Source organism: Cebidichthys violaceus, unplaced genomic scaffold (genome assembly GCF_023349555.1).
Source record: "Cebidichthys violaceus isolate CVI_PGR_0920_01 unplaced genomic scaffold, fCebVio1.0.p SCAF_6, whole genome shotgun sequence".
NCBI classification, from domain to species: Eukaryota; Metazoa; Chordata; class Actinopteri; order Perciformes; family Stichaeidae; genus Cebidichthys; species Cebidichthys violaceus.
Genome location: NW_027176816.1, coordinates 779,012 through 800,030, shown reverse-complemented (window position 1 = coordinate 800,030; position 21,019 = coordinate 779,012). Strand labels below are relative to the sequence as shown.

The 21,019-nt window shown below is 39.2% G+C and overlaps 1 protein-coding gene across 2 annotated transcripts; it reads right to left on the bottom strand.

The window, feature by feature from the left end:
• Nucleotides 1-440: 440 nt before the first annotated feature.
• On the bottom strand, nucleotides 441-19,270 carry hnf4a (hepatocyte nuclear factor 4, alpha). 2 transcript variants are annotated; one of them, XM_068732811.1, is made up of 10 exons: nucleotides 19,109-19,270; nucleotides 4,666-4,840; nucleotides 4,385-4,479; nucleotides 3,807-3,913; nucleotides 3,552-3,707; nucleotides 2,937-3,024; nucleotides 2,680-2,832; nucleotides 2,291-2,527; nucleotides 1,993-2,115; nucleotides 441-1,499 (listed from the first exon to the last, which is right to left on the bottom strand). In XM_068732811.1, exons 1-10 carry the CDS (start codon nucleotides 19,155-19,157, stop codon nucleotides 1,357-1,359), a joined length of 1,326 nt encoding a protein of 441 aa, XP_068588912.1. In that variant the 5' UTR covers nucleotides 19,158-19,270; the 3' UTR covers nucleotides 441-1,356. The 2 variants fall into 2 exon arrangements, with proteins under 2 accessions (XP_068588912.1, XP_068588911.1); XM_068732810.1 differs by lacking the exon at nucleotides 19,109-19,270 and adding an exon at nucleotides 5,820-5,986.
• Nucleotides 19,271-21,019: the final 1,749 nt, after the last annotated feature.

The window sequence follows — 21,019 nt, the reverse complement described above, 5'->3', positions numbered from 1 at the left end:
CGGTACTAACTAATGGATTCATATATATGTACACTATTAAGGGTGTTTTGGTAAGAAAAAAAAGTACTTTACTTGGATATCTTAGAGGATGACTTCATCATGACAATCGATTTAGTCTAAATGGAGCTCATTATTATTATCTATAGACTTATTCAACTAGAATGTAGAAATAAATCCGTAAAGTGTCAAACCTCTCTCTCCCTCTCCCCCTCTTGAATCAGTGCTATCTATAATGATTTTATGGCACTTTATCAGTCTGAAGCAACATGTTGCATTATGCTATCAGTGAACAAGCAGCACTGCCACGTTGGACCCTTTTTTTTCCCCTCCAGACTCCAACATGTGGGATTTCTTTATAAAGTAGTCAGAGAATGTGCAAACCCCTTCATTCCTCATAACGTCATAGATAATTTAAAACATGGTCTGCAGAAAATGCAATGTAAAAATAGATCTTGAGATTTATTAATTCATCTTCACATTGTAAGGCAAAATATTGCCTTTTTTTTGTAAGGCAGTACAGGTTACAAGGCACAATTTATTCCATCAGTTAAACCGTGACAAAGTACTAAACAAAAAATATAATATATATATTAAAAAAAGAAATACAACATATTATTGGGAAACTTCCTCAGTGTGTCTGCTTGTGACTTTTATAAAGTGGCACTACAGAGTTCATTATTTATTCCAAGATTCCTTGGTGCAAATTTGAACATGTTCAATTTCACTTTTGTAATATGTATTTTTCCAATACATACGAGAGCATATATTTGAGTCTTTTCACAGAATGTTTAAAAGTTGAACTCTGAAGTGATTTCTGTTAGCTTTGATAAAGACTTCCTGACTGAAAATTGACACAATTTTATCACTAATAAACATAAAATAAAATACTGTGCAACACTAAATACATGACAATGTAAGGCCTGTTGTAACATTCATAAAATACTGACATGACCCCACCACCATGTCTAACATGAGCCTTACTGCACACACTGAGGACATGTGAAAAGTAGTGATGTTACCCAATAAAAAACTACATATATACAACAATTTACGTCTTTCTACGCCTCGACTTTAAAGAACAACAGTATGAATGGATAGTTTGGATGCTAATAGTTCTGTCTGGCTTTTGCTGAGCTGTGGAGAGTTCAACTGCTGCTGCATGTCTGAAAAAATATATCCCTGAAGAAAAACAGCAATCTGCAAGGGACTAATTGCAATAATATTCTTTATATTTAGCAACTTTATTGTTTCAGTCAAGATAACAGCTTCAATGCCGATTATGTATGAACATACACACCCTGGTTTAACACAATAAAAAAAAAAAAAAAACTGAAGGAATAAGGGTTCAGAGGATTGTTAGATGGCCTCTTGCTTTGTAATAGTAGGCTGAGGGGTGGAGGTTGACTGCTTGGGCACGGTGGCTATGACCCCCTGAGCCAGTTTATAATGTTCTGAGCTGGAGGCCGTAGGCGGAGATGGGATTGGGGTTTCAGGAGTGGCTGAAAAGTAGAACACAAAGGAACGGGAGCGAGTTAGAGGGGGAAACTGCAGCATAAGTATGTGTATATTTACCAATATAACATGTCTTGGGGCAAAACAATTTTCAGATGAGGAATAAGCACTTTTGTGAAATTTCTCAGAGCATTAAACATGTTAAGAAAGAATAACAGAAGTTCCCTTTGACAAAATAAGCCAGATTAGTTTCCATAAAGAATTTAGAGGATTATTCTGCCAAGCCTGTTTGTCCTTCCAGCTACCTGACTAGGCTGCACATGGAGCTGGGTGAGGGAGATTTGACCATCACTGTTAATTAAAGTATGATTGATTTCAGTTCACTTAGATTCATTCTTCTGATCAAACATGGATGGACAACAACGTCCCAGTTCTCCTACTGCATGTGGCAATGAATGAATCTCAACATTTAAGCTAAATACAGAGAATCCGATCTTGATGCCACAACAGTTGTTCTCCACATTTGTCTTTTGCACTTACAGATTTGACCGTTATGGATCGGCGTTGGGATGTTGCTGGTCACTATAACATTGCTGCTGAGGTGCTCTTGAACCAGGTGAGGGTGCAGAGAGTGAGGTGCGTGTGGGGCCTCATTGGCAGAACCTGAGAGACAAAAAGACACAAAATATATACAGATACTGCATATCTGACTCCCCAAGAATGCCACAGTCCTCTCTACTGTCTATATTCTTAAAACACACATGGATTCTGTATATTGACCCACAGCTTTTAAGATCAGAAAGTCATGGTTACTATCAAAAGATCTGAGCGAGCTCACCTCCGAGAAGCATTTCCTGTAGCAGGTTGTCGATCTTGGCCATTCCAAAGAGTTTGACAAACTGGATCTGTTCGATCATTTGCCAGGTGATGCTCTGTAGCGTCGGCAGCAGCAGGAGCAGCTCCCCGAAGCGGCCCCGGGAGTCGTACTGCCTATCGTTGATGTAGTCTTCCAGGCTGACCTGGACCTGGTATCGCATCCGCTTGATTTTTCCAGGGTCACTCAGACCTTTAGCATCTAGGAGCAAATAAGAACAGGTGTTGTTTACAAAGAGAAGTGTTTTAATAAGTCAACACTTTGTATCTATATACACAGTGTCTAGGATACTTCTGAGTGATATTTTTGTCTTTTCAAAAGTGGCTAACACAATCCAAAAGATTGTTCAGTACCTGGGTCAAAGAAAACTATGGCTTTCAAGCAGGCATATTCATTGTCGTCTATCTGAAGCTCCTGGAAGGGAAGCACCAGTTCATCCAGGATTCTCACCGCCACCCTGCCAACCTCCAACTCCGGGCAGTTTCTTGGAATGATGTAGTCATTTCCTGCAAGAGCGTCACGTTTCAGGTTTAGTGCGGGATGCGACAATGCTTTTTGTGACCGGATTGGGCGAGTGTGGTAAAAACACGACTTCACATGTCAATTTTACCTAATAAGAGGATGTCTTTGTAAAGCATCGATCTTTTTGCAACACCAAGCAAGAGGTGCTCTCCAGCGTGAGCTCGCAGCAACGCCACCTGAAATACAGTGAATTCATTGACTTATTAGCTGTGTGATAATAACTCTGCATTCAATTTGAATGTTTTGGTGTTGTACAGTTCTATCCCTTTCAAAGAAGAAGTCCCTTTTTGAAGCTTTCTGTGTAAAGTGAAGAGTGATAAACCCTGGAGGAAGACACCGACTCCCTCACTGATATAACATTAGCAAATCAGTTACCAAGGCCTGGCGATCACATTGTTAATGATTCAGCACTTTTTTAAAGGCGGGATATAACTTTTAAAAACAGCTCATCATATGTTAACTCAAAATTAAAATACATTAACCACTCTGGTTGAAGAGTTTGAGGTTTAAAGTAAAAAAAAAAGAAGATTTTTAACATATCTCCTTTTTTTTTTGTACTCCATTTTTATTTATTTAGGAGGAATATATCCTCAGAGTACCCCTGTTCTCCTGCAGCCCCACACTATGGTCTTGAGCAGACTGGTAGATGAGTGACCAGAGTGTCTATACAACTATGTGCACTGTGTCTGTGCATAAGTCTTACCTGGTCATCCAGGGGCAGGTCACAGAAGGCTGGGATGTACTTGGCCCACTCCACCAAGACCAGCAGCTGCTGTTTCATGGACTCACACACATCTGTGATGGCGGCGATCTTTTTAGTCCTTATGTCGCCGTTCAGTATAGGAGCAGGGGAGGTGATCTGGATAAGGCGATGCGGATGTGGAATCATTTGATGCCTTGTTACGAGTGATTAATCACAGTGAGATGTGATTCCCAAACATGATATAGCATGTCTTACCTGTCTTGACAGCACGTCTGCCTGGATGAGCGCATTGATGGATGGTAAACTGCTGTCTTCATAGCTGGATCTCCTGGTGCTGATTCTGTCTCTTTCATTCTGCACAGCTAAAAACACACACAGAGATTTATAGTGTCATCACCGCTGCAGAAATATTCAAAGAAAAAATGTGCCATTTTCTTGCAAACACGTCAGGGAAACAATGACACGTATTTCATTTCCTCCATTTCTTTCTTTGTTGCACAAAGAATGCAGAGTCATTTAAAAGAAAAATAAGTCTTCCAAGGCTGTCATGTTTATCAGTATATGGCCATTATTGCCCGGAAATGTTTGCTCAGCATAAGCTGGTTAGAGACTTCACCGCTGCACCGAGTGAACATTAACAAAGTACTCTCGTGGGTGTATTGCAACACGTCAATTCAGTGGAGGCGGCTCACGCTCTGTCAGGGCCTTGCTGATTAAAAGAGAAATTCTCTTTCTTGTTTTTACAAACGCATATATATATATATATATATATATATATATATATATAGAGAGAGTTTATGGAGTCAGTCAGTGTGCTTTGAAAATTCTCCCACCTTCTTTCTTCATGCCGGCTCTGAAGCATTTCTTCAGTCTGCAGTATCTGCATTGATTTCGCTTGTCTTTGTCCACAATGCATTGTCTGTTGAACCTGGAAAATGAGTGGATTAAGTAAGTCATAGAACCAAAAAGAAACGTGAATGAGTGAAGCAATTAGAGCTGCAATGATTGGTCGATTGATTGCCCCCCCCCCCCCCCCCCCCCCAAAAAAAAATTGCTGTTTCCAGCCAGTTTCTTCATTGTAAACGGAATATCTTTGGGTTTTGTCTTTCCTCACCTGCACGAGTACATGTGGTTTTTGCGGACGCTGCGTCTGAAGAAGCCCTTGCAGCCGTCACAGCTGGAGGCCCCGTAGTGTTTGCCAGTGGCTCTGTCTCCACATATGGCACACAGGCTGCCAGCCCCGAGGTGGCCGGGAGCATTCATGTTGGCGCTCTCAGTCGGTGAGGAGTCTGACGCACACGGCGAGAGCGAGAGAATAAATCATCAGTTTTTAGACATGACTGTTGTTTATAAAAGCGACATCAAGAAATATGTTTGAGCACACTACTCTCTTTCTGCTTGACAGTTTGATTTAAGAAGGTGTGAACGGCTCAGAGCGAACACAGTGATCAGCTCCATTGACGGCTGATCAAATCCAGCCTTCAGGTTCGTGAACCTGCAAGGATCTGTTACCTGCCTGAGCAGCTCAGACAGAGTCAACAGAGCATAATTGATGTCGGCTTGATTGCCTCTGAAAAAGGCAATCACTGGAGACAGTTTTTAGTCACAGTCTCACAGTTATCAGACTTGGTCAATCAATCATAGAGCATGTCATGCTATGGATGTCAGGCTGACTCATGACACATTGTTATACGTCTGTATAATAGAGTAGAAACACGTCAGTGGTGAAGAAGTTAAGTTGTAAGTAATGGTCCCTGTGAAACTTCCATTTTTGAGTCTCGTTGGGAATTTTAGAATCACAGGATCACAGCCAGACGTCATGGGAGACTGCATATATAAATAAGTTGGTGTCATTGTGATCCCGTTCTCTTCACTTTAGACTCTGTGGGAACAGACCGTTTGTAACAGGAGATGCGTGATCATGATACTCAAACTACTGCTTCATCAGAGGATGAATATCAATCCGGTGTAATCAATCGGACACCCCCCCCGCTCCCCGAGCTGAAACAAGTTACCTCGACCAAATGACCTGAACTATTGAGAATAGAGCGAACTCTCGTAAATCAAAGTCTCTCAATGTTTTATTGTTGTGCCCAGAGGTGATAAAAGAAGACCACTGCACAGGATCATCCCCCTTTGCATGTAGATGGACAAATGACCCCTTTTTATCACTTCACACAAGAACTCCCACTTTCCTCTCCCGACCAAAGTTTTAAATCAGTAAAAGTTTCAAAGTGCAACGCCAGAGCTGCATATAATGTGACTCACCTGTGCCCAAGGGGAGCATTTGCATGTTTTCGAACTCCAGTGTTGTATACGCTGGGTCCAGAGCCTCGCTGTAGTCTGCCATGTCCATGTCTGCCAGTGCTTTGGACAAACAAATTCTCAACTACCTGACAGTGGTGCAGAAAGACTTGTCCAAGAAGCTAACGTGCCCCCCCCCCCTCCCCTCCCCCCCCCCCCTCCACCAACCCCCTCCCCCCCCCTCCACCCCTCCTTCCCTTCTCACACCCCCACACACCTCCACTAACCCCCCCCTTTCCCTAGCTCCGCCCAGTGACAAGGTAGCTCCCTGGCCCAGTTGAGTGTGATGGGGACCTACTGGTGTCACAGAGGAGACCAGTGACTGACAGCAGAGCTCGCCTCCTTCTCCTCCTTCCCTCGTGCCGCTAACCAGAGAGAGGTGGAGTAACCCTTTCTGGTTGATGGTTAACTAGCCCCTTCAATGTTGAATCACAGGGTTGTTTTTTTGGAGTTGTTTTTTTTCTTTTTGGAAGAGATAGCACAACTTTGATATCTGACATCTCTTCTTGGTTCCCTTGTCATTAATAGTTAAACAATTCCTCCACGTGAGCTAAATCAGGTCAATCCTTTGCCAAATCACTCCTCCGTCACTTCAAAACCAGCTTTTTACAGCCAGCACTTTCTGTAGCATGCTGTTATCACATGCACACAAATTTACAGCGTCCACATTAAGTTATAAAGCAACCGAGACCAAATGAAGGTGCAGCTTAGCTTTGAGTGTCTGCAGGGAGACCCAAAGTGATAAGTGGTTTTACTGAAGTACTTTACTGTGCAACTTTCAAGGTGGTTTTACTAGAGTATTTCCACTTTATGCTATTTTATACTTGCACTACATTTCAGAGGGAGAGTTCACTACATTTATCTGAGAGCCATGGGTGGGTTACAAGACAACTTCTCCTACATAAGAGTCTGGACATTGTGCAGGTAAAGCAGAACTATCAGGTGTTAAAAAATGGTTAAAAAGTTTAAAATCTGAAAGTATGTCAAAAAGCTTCATGTCACAGCAAATCCAGACTTACGTTCCTCTGCACAGATATTATACAAAACATTTTACAAAATATAACAGGAACCCATCAATAGGTACAGGTTATATTTTCTGATTTAAGTTTAACACTGTGACTAACATTCACTTAAAAAAAAACACGATTCATTAGTGCTGACAGCGAAGTAAAGATTTTACTTACAACACATATGATCAATTTACAACCTGTGACACATGATAGAGGAAAGGACCCAACAACATATAACGTAGTTTGTCACATTAGAATGCTTCTTATACGTAAATGCCTGACTTCAGTTCAATTTGAATGCAGGTTTTTTTTTCTTGCAACAAAATAGTTTTTCAGTGTTATTGCTATGATGTTAAACATCTTCCACTTCAGGAAACCCACTAGTCAGATCATATCAGTCCGTCACATTCAGACCCACTTCCATGTTTAATACGACGCTGGTAAATCTGACTTAATTCCAGCATAATTAACAGAGGAAATAACTCAAAGCGATGCCTTTATGTAAAAGACTTCATTGTTTGTGAAAAGGGCTGACCCAAAAGCTCAACTCTTGTTGTTGGGAAGGCAGCTGCATTTTTAAGGTTTATTTTTGAAAAAATAAATATATATATACAGTATATTCATCAGTAGGAATGAAACCTGATTTATTATTAAAGTTATTTTCTGTAGTTCTTCATCATAAACATGTTTAGAAGGTCTTCGACTGTAAATCAATCACTTAAAACTCAATCAAAACCAAAATGATGTATTACAGTGATTCCCAACCAGGAGTATCTCAGTAGCTCAGAAAAATAGAAATGATAATGGTAATATATACAGTCTATATAAGTAAATGTGTTTGTTTAGGAGAAAAATAACCACAAATAGGGTCACAAATTGGTGAGGCTGATCTTTAGTATATCTATTGTCACAATAACTAACAAACTATAGGATATGACAGGCAGACTGCGGAGCACGTAGAAAATAATTCATTTAGAATTTATAACTAAATGTAACAGTTAAATAGATACAGATGCAAATTTGACCTGCTTAAAAAAACATGAAGAGCCTAAACATTGACAATTCAGGGATCATTATGGCTAATGTGAAAATGTTTAGTATCAACTTTTGGAACATGACGCGTGATTACATTATAAAACTAGTTTAAAGGAACATTTCACTGAATAGAAGGTTATAAGAAAATATGTAATTATCCATGCACTTATTGATGTAATTTATTTAGAAAATCGGAATGTTTGGTGCCGTGTTTTCAATTTTTTAAATGCTTTGATAATTATTTGTAATAATATTTTACATGAGTACGTTCTATGAAGTATTTAATACATTGATAACAACTAAAGATGTTTTGCAACTACATTTTAATGTGTTATAAAAAAGATTTAAATAATTTAATTATGATTAAATATTGCTAATCGAGTCAAGTTCTTACTATTTACAGGTGTTTGAGCATACTAGAGACCAGCGTTGGTTAATACAACACACACATACACACACACACACACACACACACACACACACACACACACACACACACACAATGGTCAAAATATATTCAATTAATTCATAGATTCTTTTGGGCCTAAATCCTTTGAATATTGATTAAAAACTCCATCTGCTTGTAAATGCAACAGAGGTGGAAGAAATTTCTGGACAAAATCCATTAAGTGCACCGTAAGTTAGAATTTCTTTCATCAAACTACTGAACCTGAGCACATATATATACATATAAACATATATATATATATAAACATATATATATATATAAACATATATAAAGCCATCTGTGAATGTATATAATCATAGATCATTACATGTCATATATTAATCATTCACTAACAGTTAATGTGCCAGTTTACATTATAACTTTTGACAAATACATTACACATTATAATGCGTTATTAACTATTTATTAACTGTTTACAAATGCTTATAATGCTAAAGCGACGTGTTACTTTTTCCATCATCTATTAACAGTTTTTTGGGTGGTTTTCTCACACATGTGACTTTTTTTTAACACAATCCTGAATTCAATTGTTTTAAAAAAATAAATGATCTGCTTGCGCAAAGTGTTCAACTCCACATGTCACACAGCAAACAGTAGTCTTGTATTTGAAGAGAAAGTGCCAGTACATAGCAGTAGGTCAACGATCCTGAGTTCAAGCCGGACATCAGAAGCAGTAAACCCCACGCAGGTGAACCTGTTAACCACTCATATTATACTGGGGGATAGTAAAATTATTTTTCTTCCAGCAGGCAAACTCCACAACATTCCCGGGGGCTCCTGCTTGATCAAAAACCCCTCATAATCCCATCAGAAATGAAAATAGAAGTGATCAACCTGTGATTAAACATACAGAAACTATTGATTTCACTCTGTCATAGAATTAGATTAATTGTTCTTTGGAATCTTTAACAACCTGATTAACTCAATCAGGCTCAAAGAGTCACGATCAGAAAATGATTAGCATCTTCTTTACACAGATGATTATTCTGCATCAAACTCCGCAGCTTAGTCAGACCATGTTGTTTCACCTGTGTGTACAGAGGTCGTGCATTACAACATTTCTTCATGTTCGATCCGTACTGCTCATCTGCAATGCCCATATTTGCTCAATTATTTCAAAGCAGTAAGCAGAGGAGGGAGGGGGGGGGGGGGGACTATGAATGAGTCACTCAGAGTAAAATCTTATCTTCCCCGTCATTAAAGCGCTTTTATCGCTGCTCCCATCTTAAATTTCTGTGAACTCCTCAAGGAACAGTCGTATATACAGGACTATAAAGTATAATCTGTGGTTATAGCTTTCTTAATCACAAACTGACAAACTGTTCTGATGTGTTGGGTAGAGGGCAGGTTAGCTCGAGATTCTCCCATAGTTTATCTGCATTTTGAGGCGGGGGTGGTGGGGGGGTTATCTTCATACTGTATCTACATCACCGGCTGGATTGACACATGCAAGAGGCTATAAAATACAAAGATCTGAACAGAATAAAGTTATAGATGCTGTTCATTCTCGGGACAAATGCTAATGTCACCATAGTTATGATACAAAACCACAAAGTGTGAAGTTCTGCTGAAGACAAAACTTTCAGCTTCTGCTGTTATCTGGAAATAAAATGTGTTCAGAAATCTATAGCCTGTCTTAATATCTAATATTCTAAAAGTAAAAGCTTTTTGATTTGGAGGAATAAGTTGCCTTTTACTCCCTTTTCCTGCGGAGTTAGATGAGCAGTCCTTTCAGGTTAACATATCTCAACAAATATTGGATGGAGTGTCATGAACGTTTGGACATTTGTGGTTCCCACACGATGAATCCTGGTGACTTTGGGCGCCACTGTGAGATTGACAGTCAAAACAAGGGGAAACAGCTAGCCTGGTCCTACAGGTAACACAATAAAAATCCCCCCACCAGCACCTCTAAAGCTCATTAATCGTGTTTGTTTAATCCAAACAAAAACCGAAGTGAAAGACATTGTGGTGTGGTTTTACTGCAGCTAGCTGGTTCTGCCTGTTTTCTGTCTTTGTGCTAAGCTAAGCTAAGCTAACCGGCTGCTGGTTAGGCAGGCATGGTAGTGGTGTCAATCTTGTCATCTAACTCTCGGTTTTGAGTGTAAGGCATCTATTGGATGGATTACCATGTTATTTTGTACAGACATGCATGTTCCAATCAGGATGAAATGTAGGCTACCAGCTTTTAATCTAGCGGCATCATCAGGTCCATTTTTTTTAACGTTTTTTTATATTTTTAAATCTTTGATTTCTGACAACAGGAACTAATTAGCAAATCTTAGCATGCTAACTCGTTAAGCTAACTATGGTAAACATAGTAAAATATTATCAGTTAGCATGTTAGCATTGCCATTGTGAGCATGTTAACATGCTGACGTCAGCTTTTATCTCAAAGCGCCACTCAGTCTAAGTATAGCCTGCTATACATAGACTTGTTAAGCATATGAACTTTCTGCAAAAACAGATTTTGCAATTTATTTATTTTATTTTAATCTATTTTCCAATGTGTTTTTTTCAATATATTTTATTTAGTTTTTCTTCTTGTGTGAGTGTGTGGTGAATATTTTTGATTAGTGTGTTATGTGTTGTTTATGGCAGAATAAAATCAAATTTTTCTTATTGTGACGTTTGTGAGCACAAAATAAATAGGTGAAAAGCTGCTATTCATGCTGAAGCACATTTTCACAACATTTTGTAAATGGCTGCAGTTGACAACAATTGTCTGACGTTTAGCTGTTAGATACCTGCTAAATACTGGCCGATCACAGTGCTGTCTTATAATCAGTCACCCAAACTCCTGCCCCGGGGCTAAAAGTCAAAGGATCGCTGAGACCTGATGTAACACTTGTGATTCTCCCCTTTGAAACTCCAGTTTGTGAACAAAGTCCTGTCTATCTTCTGAATAGGAATCTCCGACCACTGACCAAACTCCATTTGCAACCACAGCCTATTTGTACCTTCTCCTCAATGACTACATTTCATTTTCCCAAGTCCGATCTCAAAGGCAGGCGGCAGGGAAGCAACATAGTAAAAATCAAAATGACACAAACCAGCAGCTGGGAGGAACAGACTAATCATGGTGGCCTGGAAGAGTTAATAAGATGTGGAATATACACTGTCTGGGGACTTATTTTGTTTCTTTCTAGGAGAGCTGCACCACAGGGGAAATGTGAGTGTTTGTAAAGCACCATCCAGGAGCGCGATGATGTTGATAAGAGTAAAACAGAAGGAGACAATGTGCTGGCTGCAGCATATTTGAGGCTGCTGCTCTGCTCTCCTGCAGTAGATGGAGGAGATAGGTGAGTAGAGTGTCATGGCAAAGACCTTGTCAACAGATAACTATCTGCAAATAACACAGCTTATGCAAGCCCCTGTGGCTGACCGCAGGAATATCATATTTTCTTTGCCATTACTTTCGTTGCTTCCAGTGACACTGATTGATTCATTTTTGTCAAGATCCAATTTCTTTTTTTCTTTTTTTTAAATCCTAGTGTTATGTTAGTGTGTTTAATCCGACAAATTGTGTCAGACCTTTCTCCTGCTTTTATAGTGGAAACTACTTTTGGACAGTACTGCTTAATAGCTTATTTAAACATTTTCTTGTCAAATAAAAACCTTTTATACCTCCAGTTATGTCTTCACAAGCCAACAAACCATCTTCTGTAGTGGTGTACGGTGTGTTAAACCGGCAAATGTAATTATGTATGTAATCAGGTTACCAAACAGATCTTTGTTATTTAAAAAGATGAAAATGTACTGTTGAATGTTTTTGGTACCTCTTCAGCGATATAACCTGACTTTTTTAAGGGGATGTTTAAACCATGTTTTATAAAGATGATTTCAATAAATTGAAAATGGAAAGACATTGAAATCAGCTCTTTTCTCTTGAAAGAACAGAAGAGTTGACATATTGTCCTCACCCACGATGACTCTTTGGTCTCACGGTTTAGATAGACGGCTAGTGCCTATTTAGTTGCTCAGTATCTCATAATATTATTGGGCGACAAAATACATGAGGGAATTATTCAGTAGGAGAAGGATAATATAACGCTAAGATTTGTTATGTTGCTTTTCATACTATTTCTGACAGTGTGCTCTGTATTTGTGTCTAAAATGTCCATAACAACAATTCACAATGCATTTCTTTATGTTAACTAACTTTTGTAAAGTGCATAACTTTTTAGTTCTCATGCAAAAACAAATATATCTCCCCGTCACATATTTATTATTGTTAAGGCCAAAATAACCCTTCGACACATCAAGTCTGTAATGTTTCAAAGCTGAAGACAATATTCTCAAGATAAAATCTTGAATCTACAAAAACAGGTTTCATCTTGTTACACATCTAGTCAGACTGAAAAAACTCTAGTAGCCTCTGTGCCACTAAATAAGTAAACAATTGCATCAATAAACACGAAGAACCATGCAAGACGTAAATCAATCACAGTTTGTGATAAAGCTCTGTAATCATTAACTCTGTTTTGCTGAGAATTCATTTTGACTGCTGGCCCAATCACCTCTGTCAGCAGCTCTGCTCTGAGCACTTTTATCTCTCTGATCCTCCATGAGGTCCTTCAGTCAGCAGCCAATCAATAGACATTTAACCTCCATCGCTTGAATAACAAGGCACTAAATATTTAGGGATTCAACCTTATCCTGTCAGCGCACTAGGCCTAAATCAAAAAGGACTTCATCCAAAAGGAAAACTGATTAATACGTTTGAAGACATTCCTAAATATTTGTAATTTTAATTAATTCAAGAATTTAAACACATTATAATTCATCTGCTGACTGCATCTTATATTTTGGGGGGACAGTTTCAACACTCCATCAGCTCCTTTTTCCTCCTTCATTTATTGCTGTCTTTCTCCCCTCTGAGGTCACATGCTGCTCTCTTCTGGTCACGTTCTGTTTGAACAAACCAACTCTCTGGTCCGATCACACTGTCGTTTTTTTTTTATTTCAGCGTCACAGGCCAGTCAACAGCGGTGGAACAACACCACAGTAAAAGAAGACAAGGATTACTCCTATATAGACCTCTGTAGTGGTGTATTCAGAGCCTTTACTTAAGTAAAAGTAGCAATATGCAATATTAAAATACTCCGTTACATGGAAAAATCCAGCATGCATTGAAAAGGTCACTTCAGGAAAAGCGCAAGCATTGTTAACAAAATTCCCTTGAAGTATCTAAAGTAAAAGTACTCATGATGCACAAAACAAATGACAATCTGTTTGATGGTATTTCTATGTTAACTTAATGTTAAATATATGTGAAGATGAGATATATACATTGTATTTTAATGTTGTAGATGATTCAAGTGGAGTTAATTTAAAATACATTATAAACAGTTGATTTTTCTCTGAAATTGAAAAGTATCCAGAGGCATTCCATTTAAAAACTCAAGTTCAGTTATAAATAAGTTCAGTACATCAGTTAATGTACTTTGTTCCTTTTCACCACTGAGTTAAGTGTCTTAAAATCATACCTGAGTGTGGTACTTGAGTGTACTAGTTACTTTCTACCGCTGCCAGTCAGGCAACATGAAATCACGACTTACTACTGCCATCATGTGGACACATAGCACACAAAGTCTGCATTCAATTCCCTGTTCAGTTAACTAGCCTCATGCTAAAAGTTTCATTTACAAACAGATGAATCGCTGAATTATTCTGCATCCCAAATATTCATCAGATAGAATCCAATAATTGGGGTTTTAAAGATATTGTAACCAAATATACATGACATATTTTCCTTAATGAACCAGCTCTTGTAAACTTGTAAAGCTCGTAAAGCTTTCCTCTCTCAAAACACCTTAAACAACACATTTCTTTTGAATGATTCAAGCAGCAGTAAACCAGAATCACCCAGTTCCACAGTATCAATTTTCACATCAGCGCTGCTTTCAGTCGGTTAGCTTCCAGCAGCTTTACTTCCACAACTCCACGGTTTTAACGCACAAACAGCAGCTTGTTGTTCGCCCTCCATTCTGGAATAATCTGCCCGATTCTCAGAGCTCTCTCTGCCGCCGTTACGTTTACCTGGGTCGGTGAGGCGCAGCGTCCCATTCTGGCCATACATCCCTCTGAAGGCCGAGCCCTGACAGCAGAGTGAAGGCCCATGAGCCTCAGCGGCTCTCTCGGGCCCGGCCAGGCTGAGACAGCCTGGGAGGAGAAGCAGGGCCGCTGTTACTGGATAGTGCTGTTTGCCGGGGCCAACGGGCCGGCTGTAAGGGCCCACAGCACCCAGGGATAATCCCCCTAATGCCTGTCACAATGAGATTTGATTGGAGACTTGAACACTCGGATTAATAGTGTCAAGTGAACAGCGTGTAATAGGTACCCTCCAAACAGGGTGATTATTGGGTTTTCTGCCTCTCTTTAACACCAGATAGGCACATCTAGACTATATTTTTATTACAGTACAGATTCAATTTCACTTCATTAGCTGAGTGATTTATTCACCAGGACGCTGCTGCTTTTATAAAACAAGTATAATACGTTCTATACAGCTAGGCTACGTTATAATTATAATTTGAATATAATTTGAATCTTATAGTAAATGACTTCAGAGATCAAGTTCATGTCACACATTACTGCTGCTGTGACTATCTGATCATATGGTGACTCGCTAAAGTTACTGTTAAGTTAATGTCAAGAGTCACATAACTATAAAGAAGCTAGAGATGCAAGTTAATGTCAAGAGTCACATAACTATAAAGAAGCTAGAGATGCAAGTTAATGTCAAGAGTCAAAACACTAAAAGTCAAGTGTCAAAGCACTGAAAAGAAAAGATGGAAGTTAATGTTAAGTGTCAAAGCATTGAAAAGAAAAGATGGAAGTAAGTTAATGTCAAGCGTCAAAGCACTAGAATTATTGCAGCTCAATACATGTTGATCCTGTGCACTGGGGGGGGGGGGGGGGGGGCTTCCTCAAAGTGTAGCAGCTCTGCAGATGTAAACTGTTGAAATCACGTCAGAAAATGACTTGTATGTTGATGTCCAGACGACAGCAGTTCAGTGTGTGTGTGTGTGTGTGTGTGTGTGTGTGTGTGTGTGTGTGTGTATAAAAACGTTCACTGCATTGAGCTCTGCTGAGAGAGCTCGAAGGCATTCAAACATTTTTTTGAAAAACAGGGTTTGTTGTGTTTACAGCAGTCTGCAGGTGGTCTTTCAATGAAAGGACAAACATTGAACCAGTGTTGGACTCAATTACCGTACTTAATTCGAATTTTGAAGTACTATTACTTAAGTTGAGTGCCTCCATTTTATGCTATATTGTACTCATACTCCAATATTGTACATTTTACTAAACAGTTACTTTACAGATTCATATTTTACACACCATAGATGCAATCAACATCTAAAATATGATGCGTTAATAGTGACCGAAATACCCAACAGTAGACCTTTCTAATTATGGATTTGAAATCTTTGAAACAGCAGTTGACCAACAAATCTCATCACATGACAACAGGGCAACTCTATCTATATGAGGATGATCATGTGATCGGATTGAAAGCTCCAGGACAACTACTAATGTATCTTGTTGTGAGATTGAATACTTACTTAATACATAATACTTTAGTACTGCTACTTAAGCAAAATAATGAAAGACTTTTTCTATGTCTACTGAAGTAAGAGATGTCAATACTTTGTTTTAGTTCAAATTGATTTTAATCAATTCAAACTTTTTCCATTCAAACCATGAATAAATGCATTGCAATGCATCCACTTCTAGTGGTTTTCTCATGACGAATCTTCATTACGACCAACATAGCAGCATGCAAGATAGTATATGCCACAAACCCTATTTGTAATAAGTGCCTGTGTAGACAATGTGTTGTTGTGTTTGTGAATTCCCTTCATTTGAGCCGTTAACTTCGTCTTCGTCGCTCAGATGAAGTACATTAGGAAACCTCTTTGTGCCCCTCTGTCACGTCGTTCAGCTTTGTAGGCAAACAGATGGAGCTGAGGAGCTGGTGAGCGGCTGCTGTCGTGTTTACATTCACCAAGTAATTCTGCCAACAGCAGAGTTTGGGAGTTTGTCCAGGTTGTGACCGTTGGGCAATTAATCCCACATGTCTGACACAAGTTGCACGTGTTGTAGGATATATTGTGCATGCCGCTTTGCTAAGAGGAAGGTTTGTGAGCTTGTCTCAGTAGCTGAGACTAAAGGAATAAAAAGGCTGTTTTGGTAGATTGTACCAGACACAGCTCAGATTTTGTACAAATGTGTCAATTTAAACTAGTTTGATACTTGCTTGAGTCCTGATAGCAGCTAACGTTGGAGGCAAGGTGAACAGTGATTTGCAGTTTGTTTGGACACAGAGGCATGTTATAACCCGATCTAGGCCAAAAGGAGGCTTAGTGTAGGCAGCTGCCAAAGAATGCATTTTAAACATGAATGTCCCGCTTTTGGAACATTTGTTAAGCATACATATATAAGGCATACACAGGAAGAAAATGCTGCCAGTGTACTCAAAAACAGTGCAAATCAGATGAGACTACTTTAATAGCTGATCAGTGAATGAGGCATACTAAGATACATACACACAATACAGTGAGTTCTTAGGCACTTCTTTTTATAGCTCTTATAGCATGAAGTTTGAAGGAAAAAGCTGTTAGTCCATCTCTCAATAGTTTCTTGGCTTCCCTGCCCTGTCTGAAGCACATTTGTTCCTGCTGAAGAAGTAAAACGCTAATTAAAAACATGCCATGAATATATATTTTCCCTGTTTGAAAAAAGGCCTCATTATTTCCTTAAACAGCTGGGCACTGTAATTGTTAGCAAACATTACACAAACAGGAGTAAATAGAGTCTGTGGCGCTCTTTTCAGTGGCAGATTGATACACAATTGGTGCTTTAATGAAATTTTACAGCAGCCGGATGGTAAGTTTAATTAAACTACAGTGGCCTTGTTCATCACATAGACTGTCTATACTGTCAGTGGTGGACCTAAACACCGTGATGTCACCAGTTGGTTCGTGGACTACAGTTTTGAAGCCTCGAGTTTTGCAATTTGGCCGCCACCATCTTGCTTTTTTTTTTGCAACCAGAAGTGAAACGAAAGGGTGGAGCTACTGTAAGTACAACCGAATGCTAAATAAGACATTTTTAGGCAACCAAAATATTACAATTAACTTTCATGAACTGTAAACACACTGTGAAAGGGTTAACGGTGTAAGACTAAAAGCATACTCTGCTTTATTGTCTATTTTATTCTAAATGGGACCATAATTTACCAAATATACATCAAGCTGTATTGAAGAAGACTTGAAACTAGTGATTGAGATCATAATCTCATGTATACAATGTTTTCTGAGGTAATAAATCACGTGAGAAGTAGGGTCATTTTCTCATAGACTTCAATGCAATCAGTCTTCTTTTTGAATAGAGAAGAGCTGGCTATTAGAAAGAATGCAAGTTTAAGGCACTTCTGCACTGGCTTCACTTTTCAGAGCCGGAGGTTGCTGCCGAGTTCATCACGATGAAAGAACATGTCACCCAGGGCAACAGCGTGCAGTGGGATGTGTTTTTTAATACTTTTTGGACAAAGTTGGAGGAACACTGTCTTACAGATCAGTTAGCAGTTAGCTCGCCCGCTACAGTAGATTACCAACTAGCCTTGTGAGTACTCACAATGTCACCAAGCTTCTAGATCAAAATATTTGGCACAGCAGTCATTTATGCTCTTAACTCACATATCACTGTGAATGATCACATGGCGACGTTTGGATGAAAGAAGAAAACAATGTTACAAACGCGCTAAAGGAAAAAGAAAAGTTCCTCGCCACTGTTTGTTTCCAGCTCTTTAGAAAGAAGCGATAGAAATGGGTTGATGCAGTGCAGAGTTCACAGAAACAGGGAAAGCAGGTGTGGGATAAACCTTTTAGGTTGATAAACCTAAACACAAATAGAAACACTTTACTCTCAGGGCTTGTAAAAAAAAAAACTATTTAGCTCAATGAAATAGCATGGATACAGCAACATCTGTTCAGGGAAAAACCAACATTTCAGCCATTAATCAATATTTTTATAATTTTTTTTCTCATTTGGCAAGGGCTTTGGGAAATTTGCATCTCTGCAATGTTACATGGAAATCATTCAATGAATGACCCCAGGAGTAAAACACAGCGGTAACACTCTGTATGTTCAATAGCCCGTCGCTCGACTGTGGAGAGAGATGTGACTGATGATTTCTGTGTTTGTGTTTGTACAGCATCATATAAATGTAAGCTTCAACAAAGTTTCATTTTTCAGGCTTTCCTCAGTTACAAAAAGAATGTTTCCAGCACCTCAGGTCCAGAATAAAAACACGTCAGACTTCATCCAGTACCGCAGCTTCTCAAAACTCCTTGTTGGATCAACTGCACCAACAACATCAAGCTCAAATCCTCTCAAATCCTTCTGTAAACCTTCTTTAGTCTCTATGCACTCCAACTGCTCTGACATCTCAAAAACCTCTGTACCACCATCACCATCAGGCCCAGCTCCCTTGGCCTTTTTTTTTTTTTTAACAACCTCCATGTCTCTGACACACCTCCTGAATTACAGCCGTGTGAAAAAGGCAGACACAAATGGCGATGATATTTCCACCCTGAATCTGTTGCGATCCAGCAGCGCTCCGGAACCTCGAATCACCGAAAGAGAAAGAAAAAGCGAGCAGCTGCCACGCTCAACCTTTTTTCCCTATGAAACCACCGAGTTGACAAAAACAAAAAGGAGTGTGTACTCACCAAATGGAAGTTCCATACTTGAACTGACTTGTGTATTTACATTGACCATTTCGTCCTCTGCTCCCTCTCAAACGTGTGTTTAAAATCCACTTTTTCCTCCCTCTCCATAAGGTGTAAAATGTGGAAGTTTGGCGCAGGTTGCTGTAGTGTGAGAAGGCTGTTGTTGGTGCAAGGTAAGGCCGGTGTTGCCGCTGTTATCTTATTGATTTTCCTAATCTGGGCAAATGTGGGTGGGGAGGTTAAACAGTAACTAGGCTCGTATGGACACCAATCTATATAGCAGCTGTAACTAAGGCAACATGATGATAGAAACTCAAATAGACATTAAGTTATTACGTGCTTTTCCCCTCTTTCTCATCACCAAACATTTCTCTATTCAGATTCGGAGTGAGTGGGAGCGCTTAATAAGAAACTGAGTTTATAAAAAAGAAAAGAAAAGAAAAGCTGGAGGGTGGGGAGAGACATAAAAGACAGAGGAGTGGAGAATGTACTGAAGGTGGCAGCGAACAAACTGTGTATGATGAGTGACGTCACCAGGTTTTATTTTGACTGAGGGGGACATTTCACTGACCGCTGAGCTGTTGGATGTATTAATTGGGCCTGAGTCACCTGTGGATGTGAGTCATCCACTGAAATCTAATTTTAAAATGTGATTTCCACAGTCTCCCAGCTAAAATGGAAATTTCACACCTGTTTCACTTCATAAAGGCAAGTTTTGCGCCATCCAGCTCCTTCTGCTTATTTCACAGGCGAGTTTTCTTTGGACATTCTCAAAATGCGACAGTTTAATCTGATTTACTTGCACAGCTCTGTCCATATTAAGACATTCAGAATCAATCTCACACACTGTAACAACCATGGTGTTTTTATGGTCTTTGTGCGATTTACAGTCTCTTCATGAATAATTCGACATTGGTGTGAAATACGCCCTTTTGGCTTTCTTGTCAATAATAGGATGAGAAGATCGACGCCATTCTTATATCTGTACATCAAATATGAAACTACATTCTGCAGCCAGTTAGCTTAGCTTAGCATAAAGCCTGGAAACAGGGCGAAACAGCTAGCTCTTTACAAAGGTAACAAACCCTCTAAAACTTACTAATGAACATGTTAATGCACATTTTTTAATCTCTCTTTAAAACATAGAACAACCAAGTTATGGTTTGACGGGGGTTCATGACTATTTCTTTGCATGACTTCAGGGAAAAAAACCACAATTTGTGTTTTTTACAGTTCCGTTTTTGAACAGATTAAACACGGTATGCTCATTAACCAGCTTTAAATGTGCCGATAAGCAACTTTGTTACCTTCACACAGAGATTGTTGTTTCCCCCAGTTTATTTCTTTATGCTAAATTAAGTTAACAGTCTCTTGGCTGTAGCTTAATATTTACAGCACAGGCATGAATGGCATCTAACTCTCAGCGAGAAAGTGAATACCGGTAAACTTATTTCCCAAAATGTCAAACTGTTTCTGTAAGTATCTGTTGAGGCATCGACTGGCGAGTAGAACTTGAAGACGACCAGTCATTTTTATACTGAGTTAAAAACAACCGATGTAATTATTGCCTCTAACCAGAACTGCACAAGAGAAAGCTGAGCGGCCACTTTCCATTTCTGGACAAAGAGCTCTTAAATAAACAGTTATTACGGTAAGCGAAGGGTTGAGCTTGGTTGCTCTTTACACTCTTGTTTTTTGCTGGGCGAAAATGGTTTCTATAAAATATTTTACATGTTTGCTGTTAGTGACTCTCTCTGTGTGTGTGTGTGTGTGTGTGTGTGTGTGTGTGTGTGTGTGTTTATGAATTGGTTGGTAGGCACAGCTGATTCCCTCATATTTCAGACCATAAAAGCTGCATTAGTCTCCTGTTTTATGGCACAGAGATTTAATGAGGTGAAATGCAGGACAGAA